Source organism: Trachypithecus francoisi, unplaced genomic scaffold (assembly GCF_009764315.1).
Source record: "Trachypithecus francoisi isolate TF-2019V2 unplaced genomic scaffold, Tfra_2.0 Lachesis_group5, whole genome shotgun sequence".
In the NCBI taxonomy this organism is placed as follows: domain Eukaryota; kingdom Metazoa; phylum Chordata; class Mammalia; order Primates; family Cercopithecidae; genus Trachypithecus; species Trachypithecus francoisi.
In genome coordinates, this window is record NW_022681470.1 from 23,681,743 (window position 1) to 23,705,766 (window position 24,024).

At 43.5% G+C, this 24,024-nt stretch overlaps 1 protein-coding gene across 4 annotated transcripts in view; it reads right to left on the reverse strand.

Moving 5' to 3' along the window:
- Positions 1–13,137, reverse strand: part of ILDR2 (immunoglobulin like domain containing receptor 2) — a 62,590-nt gene extending 49,453 nt beyond the window's left edge. For all 4 annotated transcript variants that reach the window (XM_033196908.1, XM_033196910.1, XM_033196909.1 and 1 more), the window contains exon 1: positions 12,797–13,137. In XM_033196908.1, coding sequence (XP_033052799.1) covers positions 12,797–12,842 — 46 coding nt within the window. In that variant the 5' untranslated portion in view covers positions 12,843–13,137. The remainder of the gene's footprint in view (positions 1–12,796) is intronic.
- Positions 13,138–24,024: the final 10,887 nt, after the last annotated feature.

The following is a 24,024-nucleotide window of genomic DNA, read 5'->3' on the forward strand; positions in this document are numbered from 1 at the left end:
GTTTACCTTATTTGGAGACTGTTTTCCCACCTTGGTATCCTGATTTGCAATCCAGTTGCTCCACTGGGTCTGAACCCTTGCCCTGAACTCTGGCCTGCCTGCCTGGGACCCTAATACCAGCCCCTTCTCCTGAGGGTCGGGTATTGTTTCCTATACTCTTCATGCATGGCTGATCCAAATCTGAAACTGTGATGCTGCTATCCATCTAACTTCAAAAAATACCTCTCATGGGACCCCCACAGATCAGGCCTCTCAGAGCTGGTAGCTAATTTGGGTGGGGACTAGGATTGCCAGTCCCCTGTGGACACTGAAATTTGACCTGGAGATACCCTCTCTCTGGCTCCCATTCCCAAGAGGTCTGCCCTGGAGTAGGGGAGTATCCTGAGCTGGGGTTCTATCTCTTAGAGTTTTTGTTTTTGTTTTTCAATTTTCCTACTTGTCAGATGCCAAAAACCAGGTACCAAGAACAAGTACTTCTTATGCTGCAGTCTATACAGGCTAATAAGAATATGTAACTATAAGTTTGAATTACAGATAAATTAAACATTTTCAGCCTCTTTGTAGTGATAAGCTGTGCATTTGATCTAAGAAATCTCATTTGCTCCCAAGGTTCCAACTACCAGTTATGTCTTACACCCCCAACTCCCTTAAGCCTCATCTGCATATTTAACAAACACTTTAAATTAAACATGTCTAAACCTCATTCATCATCTCCTCTTTTCCCACCCTAGCTCTTTTTTATAAACTCATCCTTTCTCTATCCCTCGCTCTTTTGCCAAAATACCACTTAACCTATTGCCCTAGATAGAAATCTTAGTTTTGATAATTTCCTCTCTGTCCCTGACCACATTCAGTTGGTCGCTAAGTCTAAATATCTCTCAAATTTGATCCTTTTCTCTTCCCACTGTCACTCCCTTAAATCAAGTTTCTATTTCTGCTGCTAGATAATAGATGTAAAATGTTTACTGTGTGTCAGGGATTGTGCTAAGCACTTTTCATGTAGTATCCTAATGAATTCTCTCAAAATCCTATAAAGTAGGCATTGTTATTACAACTGTTTTATAGATGAAGAGAGTGATGCTCAGAGAATGCTTGTATGTATGTATCTTGCCTAACATCTCAAGGTTAGCAGGTGACAGCAGTTCGGGTTTGAACCTAGACTGACTGGCTCCAAAGATCTTCACCATCCTTTTACATAGGTCCTCACCACCACCTGGGTTTGACAATAGCCAACTAAATGGTCTTCCTACTTTCAACCCAATCCACTCTCCATATTTTTCTAGAATACTGTTTTTAAAACACACATCAATCATGTCAGTTCCTGCTTTAAGGCCTCCATCGATTCCCCATTCCCTCCAGGACAAAATTGAAATACCCTGACATGGCATATAAGGTTTTCTCCTTGACATGGCCCCCAGTATGCTCCAGTCATACTGAAATATTTTCCATCCTTTGACCATAAGTATGTTATCCCATCCTCCTGGGCAAATATCAGGCCATGTAACTGAAGGAGTTCCTGGGAGGCAGACACAGAGAAGCACTGAAAAAGGGTCTTGCCCACACATAAACAAGCACACGCTGGCACAACGGGAAGGCTGGGCCTCCAAGTCCAGGCACTGGTAACACCATATGGGACTTGAGTTTCAAACTCCTATAAAGAAATTTACAGAGGTGCAGAAAGAACCTGTGCTTCATCCTATAAACTAAAGCAGGTATTGTGGAAAACTAGAGAGAGGCACCTTAGGGGAGACAGCAAAAGAGAGGAAAAGAAGTGAAGCAAGGCAAAGAATTATACTGTAGAGAGTACATCTATAAAAATTAGACCTTCTAAATCTAAAAAAAAAAAAAAAAAAATTAAGAATTCCTCACTGAAAGAAGGACTAGAATTGAAGACCATGGGTGGTTTTCTGCTTTGCAGAGGAGGGAGTCATCATTTTTAGACCACCAGACTATTCTTTTAACTGTTTTGGTGCCCTGACCTCCAGGAAAACCACCCTTGACTATCTAATTTTAATTCAACCAAAAACATATTTTGAAACACTACTCTAAGTTCTGGTAAAACAGATTTAAAAGACCAGTCCCTCATCTTGAGAAATTCAATGTAAAGTTCATTTCCAACTATAAGGTCTCTGAGGGCAGGGGCCAGGATTTGGTTGACTTTGTATCCCTAGCATACAGCAAAGGCAAAGAATATAGGTGAAGCTAAAAAATGTGGAATGCATCAATGAATAAATGAAAACCAAACCTGTGAGTCTGAGGGGCCTTTCTTAGCAGGTGGTCCCCAGCTCAGAGAATGGATTCTGGCCAATAATTAGAAAAGTTGCCTAAAGGTAGAGTGAAGAGTGACAGCTCAGAGCAGCAGCCCCCATCTCAGCTAATCTCCAGGTGTAGGTACCTCGTCACCAGGCTAGGGAAGATCAGCTTCAAGTGCAGACAATGTCTCGCTGCATGTGCAAAAAAAGGTCCTGCTCCAATTCTCACGTAAAGAAAAAGATTCTATATATGATGAACTGTGTTCTTGCAAGAATAACAAACACAGACTCTAAGGCAATGCTATTCTTATTTTTAGCACTTTCAGTTTTTTCAAAGTAAGTTCCTTTCCCCCACTAGTTGTAAGCTATTCCTGCCAGCATCTTTGGGATGCAGCCCTATAAGCACAGCCCCATTTTAGAGAAACAAAGATTGCTGCTAAAGGTCATGGAAAAATATCATCACTAGAGACAGGCATCTTTAGAAATACTGTATAATGCTCACCACCCCTTAACTCTTTTGAGTACCAAAAGCAGGATTTGACCTCAGAATTGCCTATTCCTCAGTGTATCTTGGCCTTCAGATTCTTTCTTCGTTCAGTATGACAATATAGTTTGAGTATCCCTTATCTGAAATGCTTGGGACCAGTAGTGTTTCAGATTTCAGGTTTTTTTGGATTTTGCAATATTTGCATATACATGAAGCGATATCTCGGGGATGGGACCCAAATCTAAACACAAAATTCAATTATGTTTCATATATAGTTTATACACATAACCTGAGGGTAATTTTATACAATATTTTTAATAATTTTGTATATGAAACAAAGTTTGTGTACATTGAACAACCAGAAAGCAAATGTATCAGGTATAGAATTTTCCACTTTTGGCATTACATAGGCACTCATAAAGTTTCAGATTTTGGAGCATTTTGGATTTCAAATTTTCAGATTAGCAATGCCCAACCTGTACAAATCTTTCTTTGCCTGCCTTCAAGTTAGGTATTCTTTTTTTTTTTTTTTTTTGACAGGGTCTCTCTCTGTCACCCGGGCTGGAGCGCAGTGGCACCATTGTGGCTCATTGCAACCTCCGTCTCCTGGGTTCAAGCAATTCTCCTGCCTCAGCCTCCTGAGTGGCTGGGATTACAGGCACGTGCCACCATACCCAGATAATGTTTTTGTTTTTTTGGTTTTTTTAGTAGAGGCAGGGTTTCACCATGTTGGTCAAGCTGGTCAAGTTAGGTATTCTTTAAGAAATTTCTCTTTTGTTTTACAGTTTTAACACGTTGTCCCAATTTCCTAAAATACTTTTTAGGAACAACTAATGGGCAGGTTTTTTTAAGTGTAGGAGATGAATAGGGGGATGAGTAAACACCTCCTCTGGGTTTGGTCATAATTCAGACAAGGAAAGAAAGCTTGTTCAGCCTTTAGTAGCACTGTCAGGATGAGAATAAAACATTTTGGGAAATATTTAAAGACAAGGCTAAAAGTATAAAGACAAAGAAAATGCAGCTTGAATCTTTTTTTCTTCTCGAAATAGGAACTATTCATCGCCTTGATAAACTTGTGTTAAAAAAATCCTAAAAAACTAAAATAAAAAGGCTTTACCAAGAATAGTAGACACTGCCTTGGAATCTGCCTATTTTCTGAGTCTCATTCTCCAGCTTTCCCATTGATTCTGTGAGTTAATCAACTTCTTTCCAATAAAGTCCTTTCCTGCTTAATTTGGCCAGAATCAGTTTCTCGTTTGTTACCATGGTATACCTGATTGCCCAATCCACTTTAGGATTAGGGTAACCAGATGTACCGTCTTGAAATTTTTAAAAACATGATAGTGTTGTCATATGTTTTCCCCCAAAGAGTCTCAAAAGCAGCAATGGATCACTCTTTTCCAAAGGGCCATGGTAAATACCAGTGCTGCCACTGCCCAGGTGGATTTTTGCTCATAGCATAGTTATTATTTGCTGCCAATAACTCTGGCATCTGTTTACACAAATCATGCTATTCATCAAGCATATTTTCTCCAAGTGTGCCATCCTTTCTTGTTCTCTGCCACCACTGTGTAGGTAAAAGCTAGAAACATTTTCTTTCTGTCTCATTTGCCTCATCTTCCACAGATCTGAAATGAATTCATGGGTGATGTCTAGCTGGCTTACATGCTGTTCCAATGGGACAAAGCAGTGCTAAAAGAGGTCAGTCTTTACCCTGCAATGTGGAGGTACTTTGAAAACTGTCTTGGTTTCCAAGTGGGTCAGACTTCTGGGATGGAACAGCCATTTAGACAGGAAAAAACTCCTCTAACAAAGCTCTTATCAGCCTTTACCAACTTGTTATCCATATCTCCTGTGTAGATCTCTTTCCTAAGCTCCAGAATCAAATATACAACTTCACTGTCCATCAGGATGTTATGCAAGCACCTCAAACTCATCCATCTGTAGATGGAGACACCAACCATCTCCTTCTTCCTTTCAGTAATAGAAATTCCCAGGTTTAATTTGGCCAGCCAAGTAGTATATATTTCCTAGCCTCTCTTTTAGCTAAGTGTGGCCATGTGACTAGGTTCAGGACAAAGGTATGTTAGGAGAAGTGATGTGTGTAACGTCTGGGCCACCTCTCTCAAAACAAGTGGCTTGCCCTGGAACTCTGCTTTTCTTGCCCCTTCCTGCTGAGGAATGGCTATGAGCAGTCTTGGAAGCTGCATGTTGGAAATGGTAGACTTATCCCCACAGATTTGGACTCTTACAGGAGGGAGAAATACACTCTTTTGTGTGGGTTACAATATTTTAGGATCTCTTAGTTATAACAGCTTAGGCTATACTTTAAATGGGAAGGAAGGAAGGTAGGAAGGTAGAAAGAGAGGGGGAAGGGAGGGAGGAGAACGTTCATCTTCCTTCCTTAACATATTTCTCCTGGCAGGATGCGGTGGCTCGTGCCTAAAATCCCAGCACTTAGGGAGGCCGAGGTAGGCAGATTATTTCAGGCCAGGAGTTCAATACCAGCCTGGCCAACATGGTGAAACCCTGTCTCTACGAAAAATACAAAAATTAGCCGGGCATGGTGATGTGTGCCTATAGTCCCAGCTTCTTGGGAGGATGAGGTACAAGGACTGCTTGACCTGGGAGGCAGAGGCTGCAGTGAGCTGAGATGGTGCCACTGCACTCCAGCCTGGGCAATAGAGTGGGACTCTGTCTCAAAACAAAACAAATTTCTCCTCTTGTGTTAGTTCATGTTGATGAATGGCATCTCCAGTAGTCCCCAGCCAGAAACTTGGAGGCACTTTGACACTCTCTCCCCTTCAACCACCACATCCATCCAAGCCAGTCCTATGTCCTCCACCTCTGGTCACTCTGTCCACTTCTCTCATCCTCACTGTACCATGTGAGTTGAGGATCTCATCGTGTCTTGCCATGCTTTCTGCAAGTGTCCCCTAGTTGATTTCTGCTACAAGCCTTGTCCACATCTAATCTACTCTCCACACTGAGGTCCACATGATATTTCTAAAATGCACATCTGATTGTGCCACTCTCTTGCTCTGATTCTTAAAAGATTCCCTCTAGCCTTCAGGAGCACAAAAACTCCTCTGAGATGGGGCCACTACCTTCCATTCTTCCTATAGTACTAAATATTCTAACCATACTAAAGCATTTGAGTTTTCAGAAAACATCATGCCGTCCCTTGATTCTTGGCCTTTGCACACGTTGTTCCCTCTGCAGATTCCCCCTCCCCCATGCCACTCTTCTCTAGCCAACTCCTACTTATCCTTCAGGACTTGCTCAGCTATCACTGCCTCTACAAGCTTCTTCTTGTTCTTACAGCAGTCACAGTACCCCAAAGAATCACATCACTTTCCCTGAGAATTTCTTATTTAGCCATCTATCCCCCCGACTAATAACAAGCTCCCTCTGCAGACTTCTAAAGACTGATACATGGTAAGTACTCCATACATGTGTTGAATAATTTAACCCAGTTGTATTTATTCCCAGTGATTTGTTTCCTCCCCATCCTTGCGTTGGTCCCTGTGGGCAGAGTATACTTACCACCCCGTAGACTATAAGCTTGGCCACATGACATGTTGGGTCAATGGGTTGTGAGCAGATGTGCCATAGATATGGCCAAGCAGAAGCTTTAAAGGCATTTGTATGGTTTGGCTCTGCCCTTGCCCTGACCCCCTTGAGCATTTGCTCTCCACTGTGAGAACAAAATGCTCAGATAGTGGTTGCTCCTTCATCCTGGGTCTTGGAGTAAGAAGAGAATTGGAATTGAGCCAAGTCCACCAAATCTAGCCAATCCATAGCTACCCACAGCTGACTGCAGGTCTCATATAATACGAGCAAGAACTAAGTATATATTGTGAGCTATTGAGATTTGGGCGCTGCTTGTTTCTGCATCAAAATACTGACAAATACATCTAGTTTGGGTTCATAATAAGCATTGAGGGCCTACTGAGTGCCAAATATTGTGCTAGAAGTTTTATATAATTTCATTTTAATTATCACAACAATCCTATAAGGTAGGTTAGCTTTCCATTTTAAAGCCAAAAAATAAAAATAAAAAAATAAAAAATAAAACCCTAGCTGGCATTCAAATCCAGGTCAGTTTGAGCCTTGCCACCCCTGCTACACACTGCCTCCTGGTGAGCCAAGGGCATGGAAGGAGTGAGGATACAGGGCCTCAGCTGAATGCAAGGGCCCTACTCCTAATTCAGCACCACCTTCTGTAGGGTTCCACATGCTGAGGGAGAACAGAGGAAGCAGCATATTCTTCTGAGTTCTTCCTTGTTCCTTGGCCTGTAAAGAATTCTAGTCATCCAAAACACCTTATTTCACTTTCAGAGAGCCAAAAACTATCTTGAAGACTGAGACTTTAAGCATGCATATGCTATAGCTACATCCTGTGTGGCTCCTGAGAGCACAGCAGCAGCCCCTAGTCCCAGATGGGCTCTGATGTGCCATCAGTTTCTACTCTGTCACTGGGGCACATCCTCTGCTCTCATGTGCCTTGCTGGAGTCCTCTTCATTCGCTCCTTTCCCACTAGATCTCAGGATTTCATTACGAAAAACTAACTGCCATTGTTTCTCACTTTTCTTGCACTATTTCCCTGAGTTCTATGAACTCTGTACCTCAATATCCAATGCCCCATAATAGACACCATGTATGTTCTCCTAAATCAGGAGTTATAGTTTGATCTACCTTAACCAGAAAAGAATGTATTCCCTGAATTCAGGCTCTTCAAATAACCAAGTCATATTAAGGCAGTTACATTATTTCTTATCATTTTAACCAGTAAGGTATCATGGACTTGGACAAGTCATTTATTTCCTCTGAGCCTTGGTCTTCATAAGTATAGGTAGGCAACAACAGCCTTACTTACTTAGCAAGATCAAATGGGATAATGTCTATAAAAGCCATTTAACACATAGAAAAGCATCATAGCATGTAAATAAGTGAAAACAACATTGGGAAAAAGAAGGCATAAGAGTTAAAATAGTTGGAAGGGGTGAACAGGTGAGTCCTAGAACAAAAATTTTGAACTAGAAGGGACATTCTAGGACCAGGTTGGCTGGAGTAAGATTCATCCCATCTGGTCCAAAGTACTTGCCTCACTTTACCAGTTCCCAATATGACCACATTTAATTGTTCAGAGTAGAACCTGTCCTGTACAGCAAGAGCTCCATTTGTTCTGAAAATTCGAGCAAGAGCTCTTCCTTTCTACCTGGTGTTTTTCATTCCAATCATTAATGGTCTGGGAAAGTCTGAAAAGAAAAAAAAGAAAACTGGGACTCCCTTAATGGCTCTTCCTGGGTAAATTATAAAAGGAACTATGTACCTGTTACTCTTTAGCTCTCATTTATAACTCATCAAATTTTAATGGGGAAAATTTCAGAACCCTAGAATCTTAGAGCTGAAGTTAACTTTAAAAATCAACTTGCTCAATATTTAAGACCAAGATCCAAACCCACGGTTATACAGTGATTTATGGAGGAGATGGGACTAGAACCTAATCCTCAGCTCCCGGGTCAGGGCTCTTTCCACTGTCCGTGTCCTGATACTAACACTACTAACACTGAACTAAGCACTAGGTACTTGCACTGTGGTGCGAGTAGTGCAGGACTACTCACACTGATACTCAAGTTTATATAAACTAGCCACCCAGAATATTCCTATGTCTAAAATGTAAAGAGTGATGAGGATATTGAAACAACTTCCCTCTCCTAGTCCAGAGAGAAGCATCCAGGCTGGGGGATGATGCCGAGTTGGCAGAGCTGTGCTAAAGTGATGAAAGAAGATGAACGAGGTAAGTTCCATGGAGAAAAGTAGAACAGAGGAGGAAGAGAAATTGGAAGGTATACAGGACAGGAAAAGAGATAATGGAAGTTGAGGTGTCAGCAGTCTCTAAAAGTGATTCTTCTTTCTCCAGGGCTAATAACAACATTTTAACTCTCTACACCCAAGCCTATCCTTCAGTCACCAGCTTTCGCACAATGCTACTCCATAACTGGTGTCTCCATCACCAGACTGAGTACCTCAAAGGCAAGGGCTATGACTTATTCATCTTATTAACCCCAGCATAATTTCTGGGACATAGGAGTAACTCACTCACTGACTATTCATGAACAAATATCTTAACTCAGCTATCACGTTTTCTGGGAATTTGTTTCAGAGCTGCTGCACCACTCCTGGTTTGGGTTGAGTGTGCTTCCTCCATGCTCTCACAGCAGGGGTATGGCTCTCACCAAAGGACCTTTAACGACCATAACAAAATGACTGGAAAACTTGGTTTTTGGTTTTTGTTTTGAGATAAGGTCTCACTCTGTTACCCAGGCTGGAGTAGAGTGGCACAATCTCAGCTCACTGTGGCCTCTACTTCACAGGCTCAAGCAATCCTCCCACTCAGCCCCCTGGGTAGCTGGGACTACAGGTGCAAGCCTGTAATCGGCTAATTTTTTTTGTATTTTTTGTAGAAATGAGGTTTCACCATGTTGTCCAGGCTGGTCTCAAACTCCTGGGCTCAAAGAGATCCATCCGCCTGCCTCAGCTTCCCAAAGTGCTGCGATTATAGGCATGAACAACTGCACCCGGATGAAAACCTAGTCGAATCACTGACTAGACTGACAACTCTTTGAGGGCAAGGACTAAGTCTTTTAGTGCCTCATTTTCAGTACTTATTATAATCCTTAGAAATCACACAAATTTAATATGTGCTTATATAATAGACAAACAAGTGAAACCAAAAGAAATGCTAAGCCAGGGCCAGGCATGTGGCTCACATCTGTAATCCCAGCACTTTGGAAGGGCAAGACAGGCATATTACCTGGGGTGGGGAGTTTGAGGCCCACGTGGCCAACATGGTGAAACTCTGTCTCTACTAAAAACACAAAAATTAGCCAGATGTGGTGGCACGTGCCTGTAATCCCAGCAACTTGGGAGGCTGAGGCTCGAGAATTGCTTAAACCCAGGAGGTGGAGGTTGCAGTGAGCCGAGATGGTGCCAAAGCACTATGGCCTGGGTGACAGAGTGAGACTCTTGAGTCTCAAAAAAAAAAAAAAGAAAGAAAGAAAGAAGGAAAAAAAAAAAAAGAAAAGAAAAAGAAATGCTAATCCACCAAGCAATCTTCATTATAGAGATAGCCAAAGAAGCCTCCAGGAAAACACACCGCTTGCTCCAGGAGTGTGTTCCCAGAGTGTCGACACAGCTCCAGCGTTTCTCACAGCCTCTGCTGCCAGGAAAGGATGAAACGCCACCCATATTCAGGAACAAAGACAGTGAACCCTCCTTCAAGTCTTATTGCTAGATGGCACCTGTTGCTAAAATAGCAGCTGGTAAGCATTTTGTTTTGTTCAAAATAACAACAACAACAGCAGCAATAACAAAACCAATATATTACAGGAAGTAACATCACAATGACAATAAGGAATCATGAGGCTAAATATATAACAGGAAGAAACACAGAATTTTAGTAATGAAAGACAAGGAAGGAGCTGCTAGAGCCTCGAGGAAAAAACTGAAGTGTTGATTAGAAATTGCTCAGCCTGCATTAAAAAAGAGAAACAGGAGGAGAGGGGAGCGGAGGAGAAATAGAGAGGGAGTGGGAGAGAGATGATGGGGAGAGAAAGGGAGGGAGAGGAAGAATGAATGTGGTTTTTTTTCCTGGCTCTCTGTCTCATTTTTAATCTGTCCTTCCCTGTCTCCCTTCCTTTCTACCACCCCCTCAAAAGAGAATTCATTGATTGGGCTGGACTAAAATTTCTCACCTTTCTTCTCATGGTTCTCTGCGAAGAATGAGTCTGAATTCATCTCCTCCTTGTCTGCTTCTGTCTCCTCCCTCCCCTCCCCAGCCGCCATTGTTTGCTCCTTTACTTTGCTGAGGCTGAGAGGTAGCTTGTCTGTCCACACCTCTGACAGCAGTGATGGGATGAGGGGAAAGCAAGAGCAGGGAGCAGAGGATGATCAATGGGATCCCCGGAGTCAGTCTCATTTTCAGAGCAAAGAATCCCCAGCCATCTGACAGCTGAGCTGGTCCTGATAACTAACCTGTTGCCTGATTCCAAGCAGAACAGCCTCTCCAGGTGCAGGTGGCAGAAGGCACAGACAAAGCATCACTTCCCTCAAAACAAAAATAAAACAAAAAGCCCTCCAGCAAAAAGCCCAGAGAGGCAGCTTAGGAAAGGGCAAATGGGACTGGTCTGGGGTTCGGGAGAACTGGGATCTAGTCCCTAATCAATCATGAACGTGCTATGTGCATACTGCCTCTATAGGACTCCATCTGTATAAACTGAGAGGGCTGAACTACAGTTCCTGTAGTCCCCTCCAGTGACATGATTCCATTTCATAAAAAGCTGTGAGCCATCTAAAGAGAGCTCTATGTTTCCCTTCTGTCACTCCCTGCAAACCCCCAGAGTACTTCTTTTAGGCAGACCCCAGTGTGTCTGTAAGAGCATCTCTGACTCAGGGACCCCTCCCCAGATGCCTGGCTGACTTCAGGGCTGTTGTGATACAGGCTCAAGGACTAAGTGCCCTGAGAATATTGACAACTGAGAGTAGAGGCAGATTAAGGATGTGAAGAATCAGTGAGGGTGGGAGTGGAAGGCACCGGGAGGCTAGGGGAGCAGGGAGGCATGGATCAGCCAAACCCTGAAATTAGAGATGATTCATATTTGAATAACGTGGGAGGGATGAACTCAAAGCAGCCAAAAGAAGAGGCTAACTCTGCTAAGGGTGCCTCCCCCAGCCTAAACCCAGCAGTGGGGCAAGGGCAATGTTAGGGGCATTTCATTTGAAATGGGAAAAATATTTAGGCAACGAAGAATCTTATTCTGAAGCTAAGGGAAATGGGGTATTTGCCTTTTCTTGCTAAATGTATTTTACCCTCTTTCCATGACTTGTTTTAGCTATCTTAAGCTTGTTCCCCTTTGCCTAGTGCCTTGATTTTGATGGTGATCCTAGAGGGCACAAAACTTCTCATGTGGTGCTATTTTCCCTTTTCTCTTCTGCCTTCCATACCCATCCTGTCCTCACCTTTCTGACCCCTTGTTCTGTTTCTTCCATCACTTTGCCTCCACCTTGATTTGAATGGTTGCCTCTGACCCAGTCCAAGCTATCCAGACCTTCCTCACCTCCATCCCACTCCCTTCAGCAGGGCTGCTTTGTGAATCTCTCACGGATGGCCACCCCCAAGGTTCCGTATCCCTAAGGGAACTGGAATCCTCATGTGGGGAAATGGGTTAAGAATAAGAGCATCTCCTGACCCCAAGAGAATGGGGAGAAAGTTCATCAGAAAGAAGGGGAGGACACAGAGGACCCAGCTAGACCAGTGATTCTGGTGCTGGGGAGAAGCCCAATGTCTCTAAATCTCTCTGCAAATTATCTTTTAGGGAGTGGGAAGTGCACCTATTAGAAAGGCTCTTCTGCTTTCTAATTATCATTTGGGACCACTCCCCAATGATACCAAGTGAGAGAGAGACAGGCCCCAACCTCTACAACCAGTGAAGGTTCCATCCCCATCTCCTTCCCAACCTCCAGTTCCTTGCACCCTCCAGAGAGCCACAGAGAGAATGCCCTGGGTCCCCCTCCTTCTCTAGGGAAAAAATTAAGGAGGCAGTCCTCCAGCCCCCACCTCCAGAAAACCAGTTCATTTAATTAATCAGCTCCCTCTGAGCTTCCTTGATTCCAGCCAGGCTTTTCCCAGGACTCACAGCATTACAAACTCAGGATAAGACCGAAGGAGAACCGTTTTATGGAGGGGAAATGCACATACGAAAGAACAACCTCAGCGCCAATGAGTCAAACACCTGCATCTAGATGCGTCTCACTTGTCATTGGGCTTCTCCCCCGCCGCCCCCATCATTCTCTCTCTCTCTCTCTCTCTCTCTCACACACACACACACACACACACACACACACACACGCTGCCCCCTCCCCCACTTTCCACCAGACCGCTAAGCAGCTTTAAACATGGTAAGGAGGAAAATGGGGGGTGGGGACGCGGTGAGAACAGAACCACTACAGGAATATACAAAGTTATTCGTTTCTGCAGAAAAGGACTCTTACCTGTTAGCCAGAAGAGAGAAATCCACCTCAGCAAGACCCTGTCCATCTTCCCCAACTTCCCATCCGAATTACGGAGTGAGGAAAGTGGGAAACGGCTGGAACAGAAGGATTGCTGTCACCCCTCGGCAGCGGGCGGCGGCGGAGCGGCGGACACCAAGCGTCCGCGGGCGCAGCGCCCGCCGGGCCGGCCGCGCAGGCGGGGCCGGGGGCTGGATCGCGCCGCCGGCGGAGCGCGCGCTGCCGCAGGCTTCCGGGGTCCGCGCGGCGCTCGGCGGCGCATCCGCACACCCAGGCAGCGCGGCGCAGGGCTAGCGTCTCCCCGCCGCAGAGCCCGCCGCGCGGGGGAGCTCGGCCGCCGCACCGCCTCCCGCGCCTCCGCCCCGCCGCCCGCTGCCCCGACTGCCAAAGTTTCTCTGTCACGTGCTGGCCCCCGGCGGCCCAGAGGTCAGCGTGGAGTGATTGAGGCCACGCAGGGAGAAGGGGCCGCTGGGCTGCAGGCAGCGAGAGGCGCGGGGGAGGCCGCCCCGCGGGCCGCGCCGAGCGGGGAGCGACCATCGCGGCTTCTCCCAGGGACGCCCGCGCTCGGGAACCCCGGCGAGAACGCGGGCTGGGGACTCGAGCAGGGGGAGCCTGTGGCTGCGGGCTGCCACAGCCAACCTGAACAGGGAGAGAGCGATAGCGGCGAGGGTGAGGGACGGCGGGGACTTGGCGTAACTTCTTGCGGGACTTAACTAGCAAGTCCTCTAGGCTAGAATGTTCGTTTCTGCGGTACCGCCGCCCCTCCGTCTGGTTTCCTTTTTGACAGTGCAAGAAACCAGGCAGGAGGCTCCGCAGAATTGAAAAAGGTAGGCGGGAATCTCGCGTCATTACTTTGTCCTGTTAAAATATGAGGTAGAATAAGGGCATCCGGCCCTTTAACAGAAAATATGTAAAACCAGAATGAGACAAATGATTATAACGGCTTAAATCCATCCAACACTTTATAGATTCCAGCACGCATTCACATGAATTATTCCTATTTGTCAGACGGATTTGTCTTGTGTCTCAAAATGTTATGTGTTGACAGAGAACTGAGAAATGTATGATTTTCTTAAGAAATATATATATGAAGCCTCTACTAGGTGCTAAGAACTAAGGTTACAAAGTGGAATGAGATAGACTTCCTGCCCTTAGGAGCCTCATCTTGGGTCCAGGAAAGGGAGGAAGGTCAGACCATTAAAGACATGATACTTATCCGTAGTAAAACGGGGCAAGTGCAATAATGGTGACATAGAGAAAGTGCCTTGGGAACACAGAGGAAGGAGGAAGTCGTGGGTAGGGTGGGGGCACCGCGATAAAGGAGAGGTAATATCTGAGTTGGCATTTGCAGAAAGCACAAGATTTGAGCCATTCAAGGATCCTTGGTGGAAAGGGGGCAGGCGAGGGCATTCTGGGTAGAGAAAAGAGACAAAGCAGAAAGGTCTCAGGTAGCATCTGAAAACAGAGTGGTGCCAAGCTGGAGGGGAGTTCCTGGAGCAGACAGACTCCGCACCTGAGAGTGAATGTGTATGCAGACAGGGAGGATATGTATGTGAACATATGAGAAATGGTAAGAGTAGACCCTGGACAGCTGTCTTTTATGGCTGCCTGACATCTCAATTCCCTTCTTATTCTGAGGAATTCCAACTGCAGAAGCCAGAAAGTCTAGAGCCACCTTCCTGACCATCCCAGCTGGAGTGCAGGCCCGGGCCCCTGGCATAGCCAGGTTGACCTCTCTCTCAGAGCTTTTTGATTCTGGAGCAAGTGGTGGATATAAGGAACAAGAACAGTGGAGAATTGATTTTGTCACTGAGGCAGCAGCAGCAGCAGCAGCATCCAGTGTACACGATCAGCTGTGGCAGAGGTCAAGCCACCAGGATGCTCCAAGGTGTGATTTTTGGCTGTGGTCTTGCAGGCTCTCTGGGGTCTAGCCTCTCTTCTACACTTGGCTCTTCACTTCCCCGGCAATTCTTTGAGCCACCCAATATCCTTTCATAAACTCTTTCTTTGCTTATTTTGGCCAGGATGATTTTTCATGCTATGTACTGCATGAGAGAAATTTGAGGACTATTTCCTTTCATAGACAGAAAAATAAAAATATAGGAGGTACCTAACATTTGTGAGTTTCCTATTAGGTTCTAGGCAGAGTTCTACATGTTTTACAAGCCTTCTCATTTAACCCTAAAGAGGGAACTTAGGCCCAGAGCATTTAACTAACCTCTAAGATCAGGTTACTAGTAAGTGGCAGAGCTAAGATTTGAATCTGACTCTAAAGCATATACTGTTTGCCCCATAAAAAGAACATCTACACCAGAAGGTTGAGGTGTATTTATACCTCATAATAATACCTTATAATGTTTGTATTATGCTCTGCCATTTACTGCATGTATGTGTGTGTGCCACACAGTGCACAAAAGAGCTAGAATAGTGTTTATTATCTAAGCGCACATAACAGTGGCATTTTGGCCATGTGCAGTGGCTCACACCTGTAATCTCAGCACTTGGGGAAGCCGAGGTGGGCGGCTCACTTGAGCTCAGGAGTTTGACCAGCCTGAGTAACATGGTGAAACCCCATCTCTACAAAAAATACAAAAATTAGCCAGGCGTGGTTGTGCATACCTATAGTCCCAGCTACTCTGGAGACTGAGGTGGGAGGACCACTTGAATCTGCGAGGGTGAGGCTGCAGTGAGCTGTGACCATGCTACTGGACTCCAGCCTGGGTGAAAGAGTGAGACCTTGTCTCAAAAAATAATGGCATTTTATGCAAAACTTGGACATGTGAGCAAGTTTCTACATGTGAAAAATGGGAGATGGACTGAGTGAAGGGAGCCTGGATGTGTACATGAAGTGGAACGTGAATGCCCACAGAAATGAACTCACGTCTGCTCAGAGGAGGTATCTATGTGTAGTTGAACAAGAAATCAGGAGACTTGAAGAAACACTTGTGCCACAATGAATCATAGAATGCAGTTGCCTTGTCCAGAAATGTGTTTTCCATGTAGTGCCCTGCATGTCTACTTTATAGCCAGAGTTACACATGGTATATCCTGAATCTTCCTGAGTGAGTGGGGCCCAGGCCATCCTGAAGGGGATGCTAAACTGGAGTGAATCACAGTGTGTGCCCCTCCATCACCTTGCACATGTTATTACCAAGGTGATGAAGGGTTAATATAAATGTTGAAGTATATGTAATGATTCAAAACATGTAGCCTAAGGGATGGAGGTGAAAAGGGGATGGGAAAATGGTGTTATTTTTCCATATTGGTGGTGGGTGATGGGATATGGCACCCAGAGTCTCAATGTGGTTTCTGAACTTCCAGTATCAGGATCATATTACTGTGTTTGTTTAAACACAGATTCCCAGGCTCTACTAAAAATAATGAGCTCAGAAACTCCAAGTGGAGCCCATAAATCTGCGGTTTAACCACTTTCCCCAGGTGCTTCCAATGCACATTAATGTTTAAGAAGCAATACCTATCTTCTTGTTCTCCTGGGAAGTTGTTGAACTGATGTTTTCTAATGCACCTTGGATCTAGTTAAGCTCCAGTTGTCCATTCATTCTGAACTAATAGGACAGGACCCCAAATAGAGAGACTGATTCATCACAGCCAAGGAAGGCTGCAATACTTCAAACTTTCTACTGCAATGAGACAAACATAGCAGAACAAGGACTGTATGGGACCAGAATAAGATTCCCAGGAAGCCACAGCTGGGATTGTATGTGGTGGGGGGACTAACAGGCTGCTTCAGCAAAGCTCTACACTATAGAACAGAATTAGGACACAGAGAAAAGAGAAGTGAACCACCGCAAGGAGACATGCTGGTAGCTGGTAGCAACCACATAGTTATAAATATAATGTAGCTGAATCCTCTTTAAAACATGATTTCATTGCAGACACACAGGCATGCATGCACATGAATACTGCTTAACGTGAGTCTGTTTAAAGCACACAGATAAAATCCTATTTCTACTTCTCCTCTCTGATCCTGCATTCCAGAGGGATATATGAAGTATGACTCTGAAACAGATACCATTTTTCTCATGTAAGTTTGGTCCATCTTTTTTTTCTCCTGCTACCTTTTGGGTTTGTTATCTTTCCCATCCTCCATACCTTCAAAACCACCCTCAATGAATTATAAGTTTAAAAAACTAAATTAAACCAAGGAACTAAAAAAACTGGAACTAAAAAAACCAAGGAACTAAAAAAACTGGAGACTCTAGGCACCCTATACTGAAAACCAAAGACATTTTCAATCTTGAAGTCCTTTCATGTTGAGGAATAAATTGTTTCATTAAGAAAATGCTTTAAAGAAAGGAAATGCAAATATACAAATGCATTATGCCAAAAAAAAAAGAAAAAAAATCTGAACTGGCAAGAACAGTGGACACTAGACACTATGCTATCTAGAAATTTAAAAAGGTAAAAGGTTGGGAGAATGTGTTGAAAATTCCATGTACTTCCAGCAGATTTAATCCAAGAACCTGCAGTCTCAGGCTTCATATCCAACTGCAGTGGTGCTGGGTGCTGAATTAGGTGATGCTTTGTGTGCCTCATCCAAAGGCTAGATCCTGCTGAACAGTGGGGGCAGCCCTTGCCTGAATTAGCTCTCTACCAATGCGTTCTCTAGAAAGGTCCATCCAAGGATAATGTGCAGGAAAAAAAACATAAAAGTATATTTAGAGCTTGCTACCAAATATGAAAACATACATTTAAAAGGGACAAAGGAAACAAATGAGTAATAATGGTTACCTCTGGGAAGATCATCATTCATTTATATTTTTTCTTTATAATTTTCTTTCTTTCTTTCTTTTAGACTCTGTGTCACCCAGACTGGACTGCAATGGTGCTATCATAGCTCACTGCAACCTTAAACTACTAGGCTCAATGCTGTCCTCCAGCCTCAGCTTCCCAAGTAGCTGGGACTGCAAGTGCATGCCACCATGCCCAGCTAATTTTTAATTTTTTTTTTTTTTTTTTAGAGACTGCATCTTGCTATGTTGCCCAGTCTGGTCTCAAACTCCTGGGCTCAAGCAGTCCTCCCACCTCAGCCTCCCAAAGTGCTGGGATTACAAGTTTGAGCCACTGTGCCCAGCCTACAACTTTCTATACCCTCTAATATTTCTATAATATAGGAAAAGGTGCTGGACAAAAGCTGTGCCCATGCCAACATTTACTTATTGTAAATTTGTCCTCCAGTCTCTAGGACATCCCTGCAGAAAGGAGAAAAGAAGAAGGAGTGACAGGTGTTTTGTCAGGCCTGTATCTTCAGCCAGATACAAAGCTCCCAGATGTACACCTGTTCTCATTATGTCTCAGTCGTGAGCAGTTAATCAAGTTAATTATGAGCAGTTGAGCCCTGGGAGCTTTTACTGACAGTGCAACCTATAATTTCTTTGTGAGTTACAGGGCCAGAGATGAAGGTTACTGCTCTTTTAGGAGCCCTGTCTCCAGTGTTTGCTTTTGTTTCTGTTTTTATTTCATTATTAGCATCCTTTGGAGACCAGAACAGCATTGACAGCCCCCCAGATGAACAGCAGAGCAATTCTTATACTAGTGGTCAAGCAGCTTCCTACAGCCCAAAGGTTATAGGAAGAAAGGGTAACTGGCTGCCTATAGTTTACAAGATGAAGCTGCCTTTGGCTCTGGGTCTTGGTGATTTAGCCAGAAGACTGTTTCTCGGAGCCCAGCCCTATGCATTCTCCTAAAGGCCTTCTTCCTGGCACAGGTCAAAGACAGAATCTGAGAGAGGGAAATGAGCCAGAATAAATATGTCTTCCGATGACCTCACCCCCAGAAAATGGGCAGGGAAGAGAGCTAGAATGAGAAGGTCAGAACATCGAGCACCATGAAAAGAAACTGCTCAAGCAAGAGAAGTAGCATGTGGGCTTTAAAGACCAGGGTTAGAAAACAGCAGCCTTGACCTTCGTGTTGAAGTAGTGGGGTGAGGATCTCTCATAGAAGTGTTCATTCTGTACTCCTTCCCCAATTCTGAGTAGGTGCCTTTTACATAGAGATAGATGATCAATGTGTACTTGTCTAATTAATTACAAACTGCCCCCAGTGTATTCATCTTCCCTTTTCCTCATCTCTCCTTTTCTTTTCCCTGAATTCATTCGTTTATTCCACACACATTTATTGAATACTTACTATATTCTAGACACTATGCTATCTAGAAATTAAAAACTACAAATTCAAAGATGAATGAATCACAGCCCCCTATGTCAAAGAGCTTACATTTGAGTTGTCTCCATGTGTGTAGAGAGGGAGGAAGGGAGGCAAATATGTGGTCTTTAAGTATGATGGTGTGACAGGGCCTGTATTAGGACATGTACCAAATATGGTAGGAAAATTAAGTGGGGGAGGGTCAATTATTTATCAGTAGTCCTGATCAGAGATATCTTCATGAAAAGGTGACCCCTGAGCTAAGCTTTAAACATCATCTGGACAGAATTTCTAGGGGCAGAAAGGGAGCAGGAGGTAGTACAGATGCACAAGCAACAGGCAGAAGTGAGAACAGGAACTGCTGCCCAGAGCATGGGTTTACAAAGGGCAGAGTCAGCAATAAGGCTGGAAAGGTAGGCTGAGGTTGAACCAAGGGAAACCAGGCTACCAGATCTGGATGTAATTCCACAGGCAATATACCATCCATGAGAATTTCTAAGTAGAACAAGATCAGACCTGTTTCTCAGCAAAGTTATTCTGGCCACAGGGTGTAGGATGAATTGATGGAGACAGAGACAACAGATTGAGGTCTCTTCCATGGGAGAGCTCATTACAAGAGCTCAAGAAGTAACAAGCACCTAAAAAGGTGCAGCACGAAGAGAATGCTAACACCAATTGAGAAAGACATTGCAAGGAGTCACAAGAGGTAGAATTCACATGTATATTGCAAGCAGGAGGAGTCAACCGGACATCACGTTGAGTTACTAAAGAATCTGAGAGCACATTCAAACAATGTCTAGATGGTACTCAGAAATTTCTCTCTTAACTTTGGCAAAGCATCAGGTGGTAAACAACCTTGAATATCTAAGATAAACAGATTGGAATGAGTGTTAAGCTGGGATCTCATAGATGTCAGAGTCACTCAAAGGCTGTGTGGCATGCGGAAGTCACCTTACCACTCTAAGTCTCAATTTCCTTTTCTGCAATATGGGGATAATCATGGAATCTATTTCACAGGGTTGTTGTGAAGGGGAGATAAGATACCCTTGTGGAGTGTTTAGCAGAAAGCCGGATGTAGCTTGCAATGAATGTCACCTATTATTACTACTATTACTATTATTAGCACAGGAGGGAAGATGCACACTGAATGATGTTGGGCCTTCACCTAAACTACCATCAGGAAAAAACTCAGCCACATTTTTCAAGAACACTTGTGGTGCTCTTCAGTGGTTTGCATAACATGTACTTGGTTGAAAATCACACCTCATACTTAATTTTTAAAAAAAGTAATAGTCATCCAAATCTCCAATGGTTTCCCCCAATTTAGACAAAATCTAAAGTCCTTATGGTGGCCCTATAAATCCTATATGATATGGCTCTAGCTCCCTGTCTAATATTCTCTCTCCTTTCCCCCTCACTCACTTTACTCCAGCCATGTGACTTACTTTGCTGTTCCTCAAACATACCTGATGTGCTCCCACCTCAGAGCCTTCGCACTTGCTATTCTTTCTACCTGGAATGCTCTTCTACAGATATCTTCATGGTTTACTTGCTCTCTTCCTTCTAGTCTTTGCTCAGATTTCATTTCTTCATATAGGGCCTTTACTAACTACCCTAAAATTGTACCCTCTATCTGTTGCTATTCCCATATCTTACATTATTTTTCTTCATTGGACTTATTGTCCAAAAAGATGTTCTGACATCTTGTTATATAGGTAATAGTTTATTTCTTTATTACCTGTTTTTTTTTTCACTATAAGCTTTGTTCTATTCAACCTATTCTTGTGCTTAAAATAGAGGCTGGTATTCAGTGGATTCTGAATAAATACCTATTGAATAAATGAACCACTTGCTACTGGAATCACTCCCCTCTCTTGGTTTTCCTGCCTTTCTTCCTACTTTTTCACATGTTCTTCTCAGTCATCTTTACTGGGTCTTCTTTCTCTGGCTTCTAAATGCTAGTTTTCCTTAGGACTCCATCCTGGATCCTTTTTTTCTCTCTCTTCACTCACTCTAGATGATCTCATCTAGTTCATGAATTTAAATACCATCTTTATGTGGCTTACTTCTGAATTCCTTCTCAAGCCCAGAACTCCAGACTTACAAGGTCAATTGCCTATTTGACATCTCCACTTATATAGTAGGCATCTCAAAATGAACATGTCCATAATAGAACTCTTGATCTACCCCCTCCACATATTTCAACCCAAACCTGCCACCCTTTAGAATTTCTGAATAGAAAAAAATCAATCTGGTTGGAAAGTGCGGAAAGCTGTTCTGTTTATGTAGGACTTAAGTAAAATAGAAAAAAATAAATTTTATCAAAGAAGGAGAGGAGCAGTGGCTCACACCTGTAATCCCAGCACTTTGGGAGGCTGAGGCAGGCAGATCACTTGAACCCAGAAGTTTGAGGACAGTCTGGGCAACGTGGCGAAACCCCATCTCTACACAAAATACAAAAATTAGCTGGGCATGGTGGCACACACCTGTAGTCCCAGCTACTCAGGAGGCTGAGGTGGGAGGATCACTTGAGCCCATGGGACTTAGGCTGCAGTTAGCTGTGATTGCGCCACTGCACTCGAACCTGGTTGACAGAATGAGATCCTGTCTCAAAAAAAAAAAAAAAAAGGACCTGTGAGGAGAGGAGCAGATAATAGAAATTATTGGGAGCTTTGGACCTTGGACCCTTCTTGGCATTAGCACCGTCTCCCTCTGCCCCAAAGTCCTCTCTATCTTAGTAAAAGCACTAAGTGCCAGTAGGATACTCAAGCCAAAATCCTAGGACTCCTCCTTTTTTCTTACTCCTACAACCAATCCATTAGCTAGTTCTATTTTTCCCAAAATACAATTTGAGCCCAGTCTTTCTTTTCTGTTGAGGTTGCCATCATCGCTCACATGGACTCCTGAAGGAGCCTCCTAACTGGTCTCACCATGCCCATTCTTAACACTTTGAACCCCTTCTCCAAATAGAAAACATGACGTGTTTTTTAAAAACCCTTAGATAGAGTAGATCTCAAGTGTTCTCACCACAAAACAGTATAAGTATGTGAAGTATTGCATATGTTAATTCATTCAATTTAGCCATTCCACAACATATACATATTTCAAAATATGTTGCACACAATATATACTATTTGTATCTGTCAATTAAAAATAAATAAATAAATAGAAAATAGCCCCCCTAAATGAACACCAATTGTACTTAGAGCAATATTTGAACCCCTTACAATGGTCATGGTCAAGCCCAAATCCCTGTTGATCACTCCAACCTCAGCAGGCACCATTCTTCACCTGACTAGATACAGTACAGCAACACTAACTAGTCTTCCATCTGTTCTGAAGACACACCCAATTCTTTATCACCTGAGGCTTTTACACATACTGTTCCCTCTGTCTAGAACTGTCTTCTTTCAATTCTTCACATGACTAGCTCTATTCCTTCCATCCTTTCTCATAAAAGTCACCTGCTCCTCATAGAGGTTTGTCCTGATCACCCATCTAAAAATTGGGTAGTTAAATCTAAATATGGTTTTAAAAATGTTAAAATATGAAAAAGCCATCTTGCCCAAGGTGGAGTAACAAGAAATGAATGTATCCAGTAGCTTGAAACAAAACTGCAATTACTTTTGCACCAACTTAATAAAAAAACTGGTCAAAATATATGAAACAATGTTTCCAAACACTAGACATTGGGGAGTAGAGATGAGTAACCCCTGAAAGAACAGCAGCAAACAAGGTGAGCTCTGTGATTGTCACAGGTAGCTGCCTGGAGAGAGTATCGGAATGCAGTATCAAAATGGGTTACCTAGGCAGAGCCCAGTGGAGTCTCCTTGAGTTGAGGAGATGGAGTTGGGTATCCAGGTGCGCCAGAGTTTGCAGTGGGTAGAGTTTGCAGGGCAGACTACCAGAAACAAGGGAACAGCAAAATGACCAAAAAAAAAAAAAAGGCTCTGGAGATGTGGTAAGGATCTCACTTGAAGCCTGAGCTGAATACTGATCAGTGCATGTGTGGGAAGAAACTACACAAAGCCAAAGAAAGAACAACCTGAAAGGATTACAAGTAACCATCCTTGGAATTCACATAGGACTAGAAATAGTTTGTATTCCCATCAGCCAAGGTGGAGTTTCGCTCCAAATTTTATGGAATATCAAGTACAGTACTCAGAAAGATGTTATATCAGTAGAGGAGAAAATTAGCCTTAAAGATTGCTCTAATCTCAAATAACAAGGCAGAAAAGCAAGCCTAAAAAGAGTGAAAAACAGCCTCAACTGTTTCCAAGTAACAGAACTGTGTCCCAGAACAAAGCCCAATAATGTTTATAAGAATATAGAAATATGCAGCATTAAACAGGGTAAAATTTACAATGACCAGCATCCAATCAAATATTACCAAGCATACAAAAGAAGCAGGACAACATAACCCATAAGAAGAAAAATGAATCAGTAGAAACAGACCCAGAAATGAAACAGATAATACAATGAGTAGATGAGAATTAATGGTTATTATAATTATATTACATGTTGCAACTGTATTCCATGTTAAACAACGTAGAGGAAGGATAGACTATATTAAGTAGAGATATGCTTAAAGATTTTTAGATTTTTAAAAAGACCCAATCAACTTCTAGAGATGAAAATAAATAATCTGGGCCGGGCGCGGTGGCTCAAGCCTGTAATCCCAGCACTTTGGGAGGCCGAGACGGGCGGATCACGAGGTCAGGAGATCGAGACCATCCTGGCTAACACGGTGAAACCCCGTCTCTACTAAAAAATACAAAAAAACTAGCCGGGCGAGGTGGCGGGCGCCTGTAGTCCCAGCTACTCCGGAGGCTGAGGCAGGAGAATGGCGTAAACCCGGGAGGCAGAGCTTGCAGTGAGCTGAGATCCGGCCACTGCACTCCAGCCCGGGCGAGAGCGAGACTCCGTCTCAAAAAAAAAAAAAAGAAAAGAAATAATCTGATATGAAAAATACACTGGATGGGATTAATGCAGATTAGATATTACAGAAGAAAGTATTAGTAAACACAAAGACACCAGTGGACACT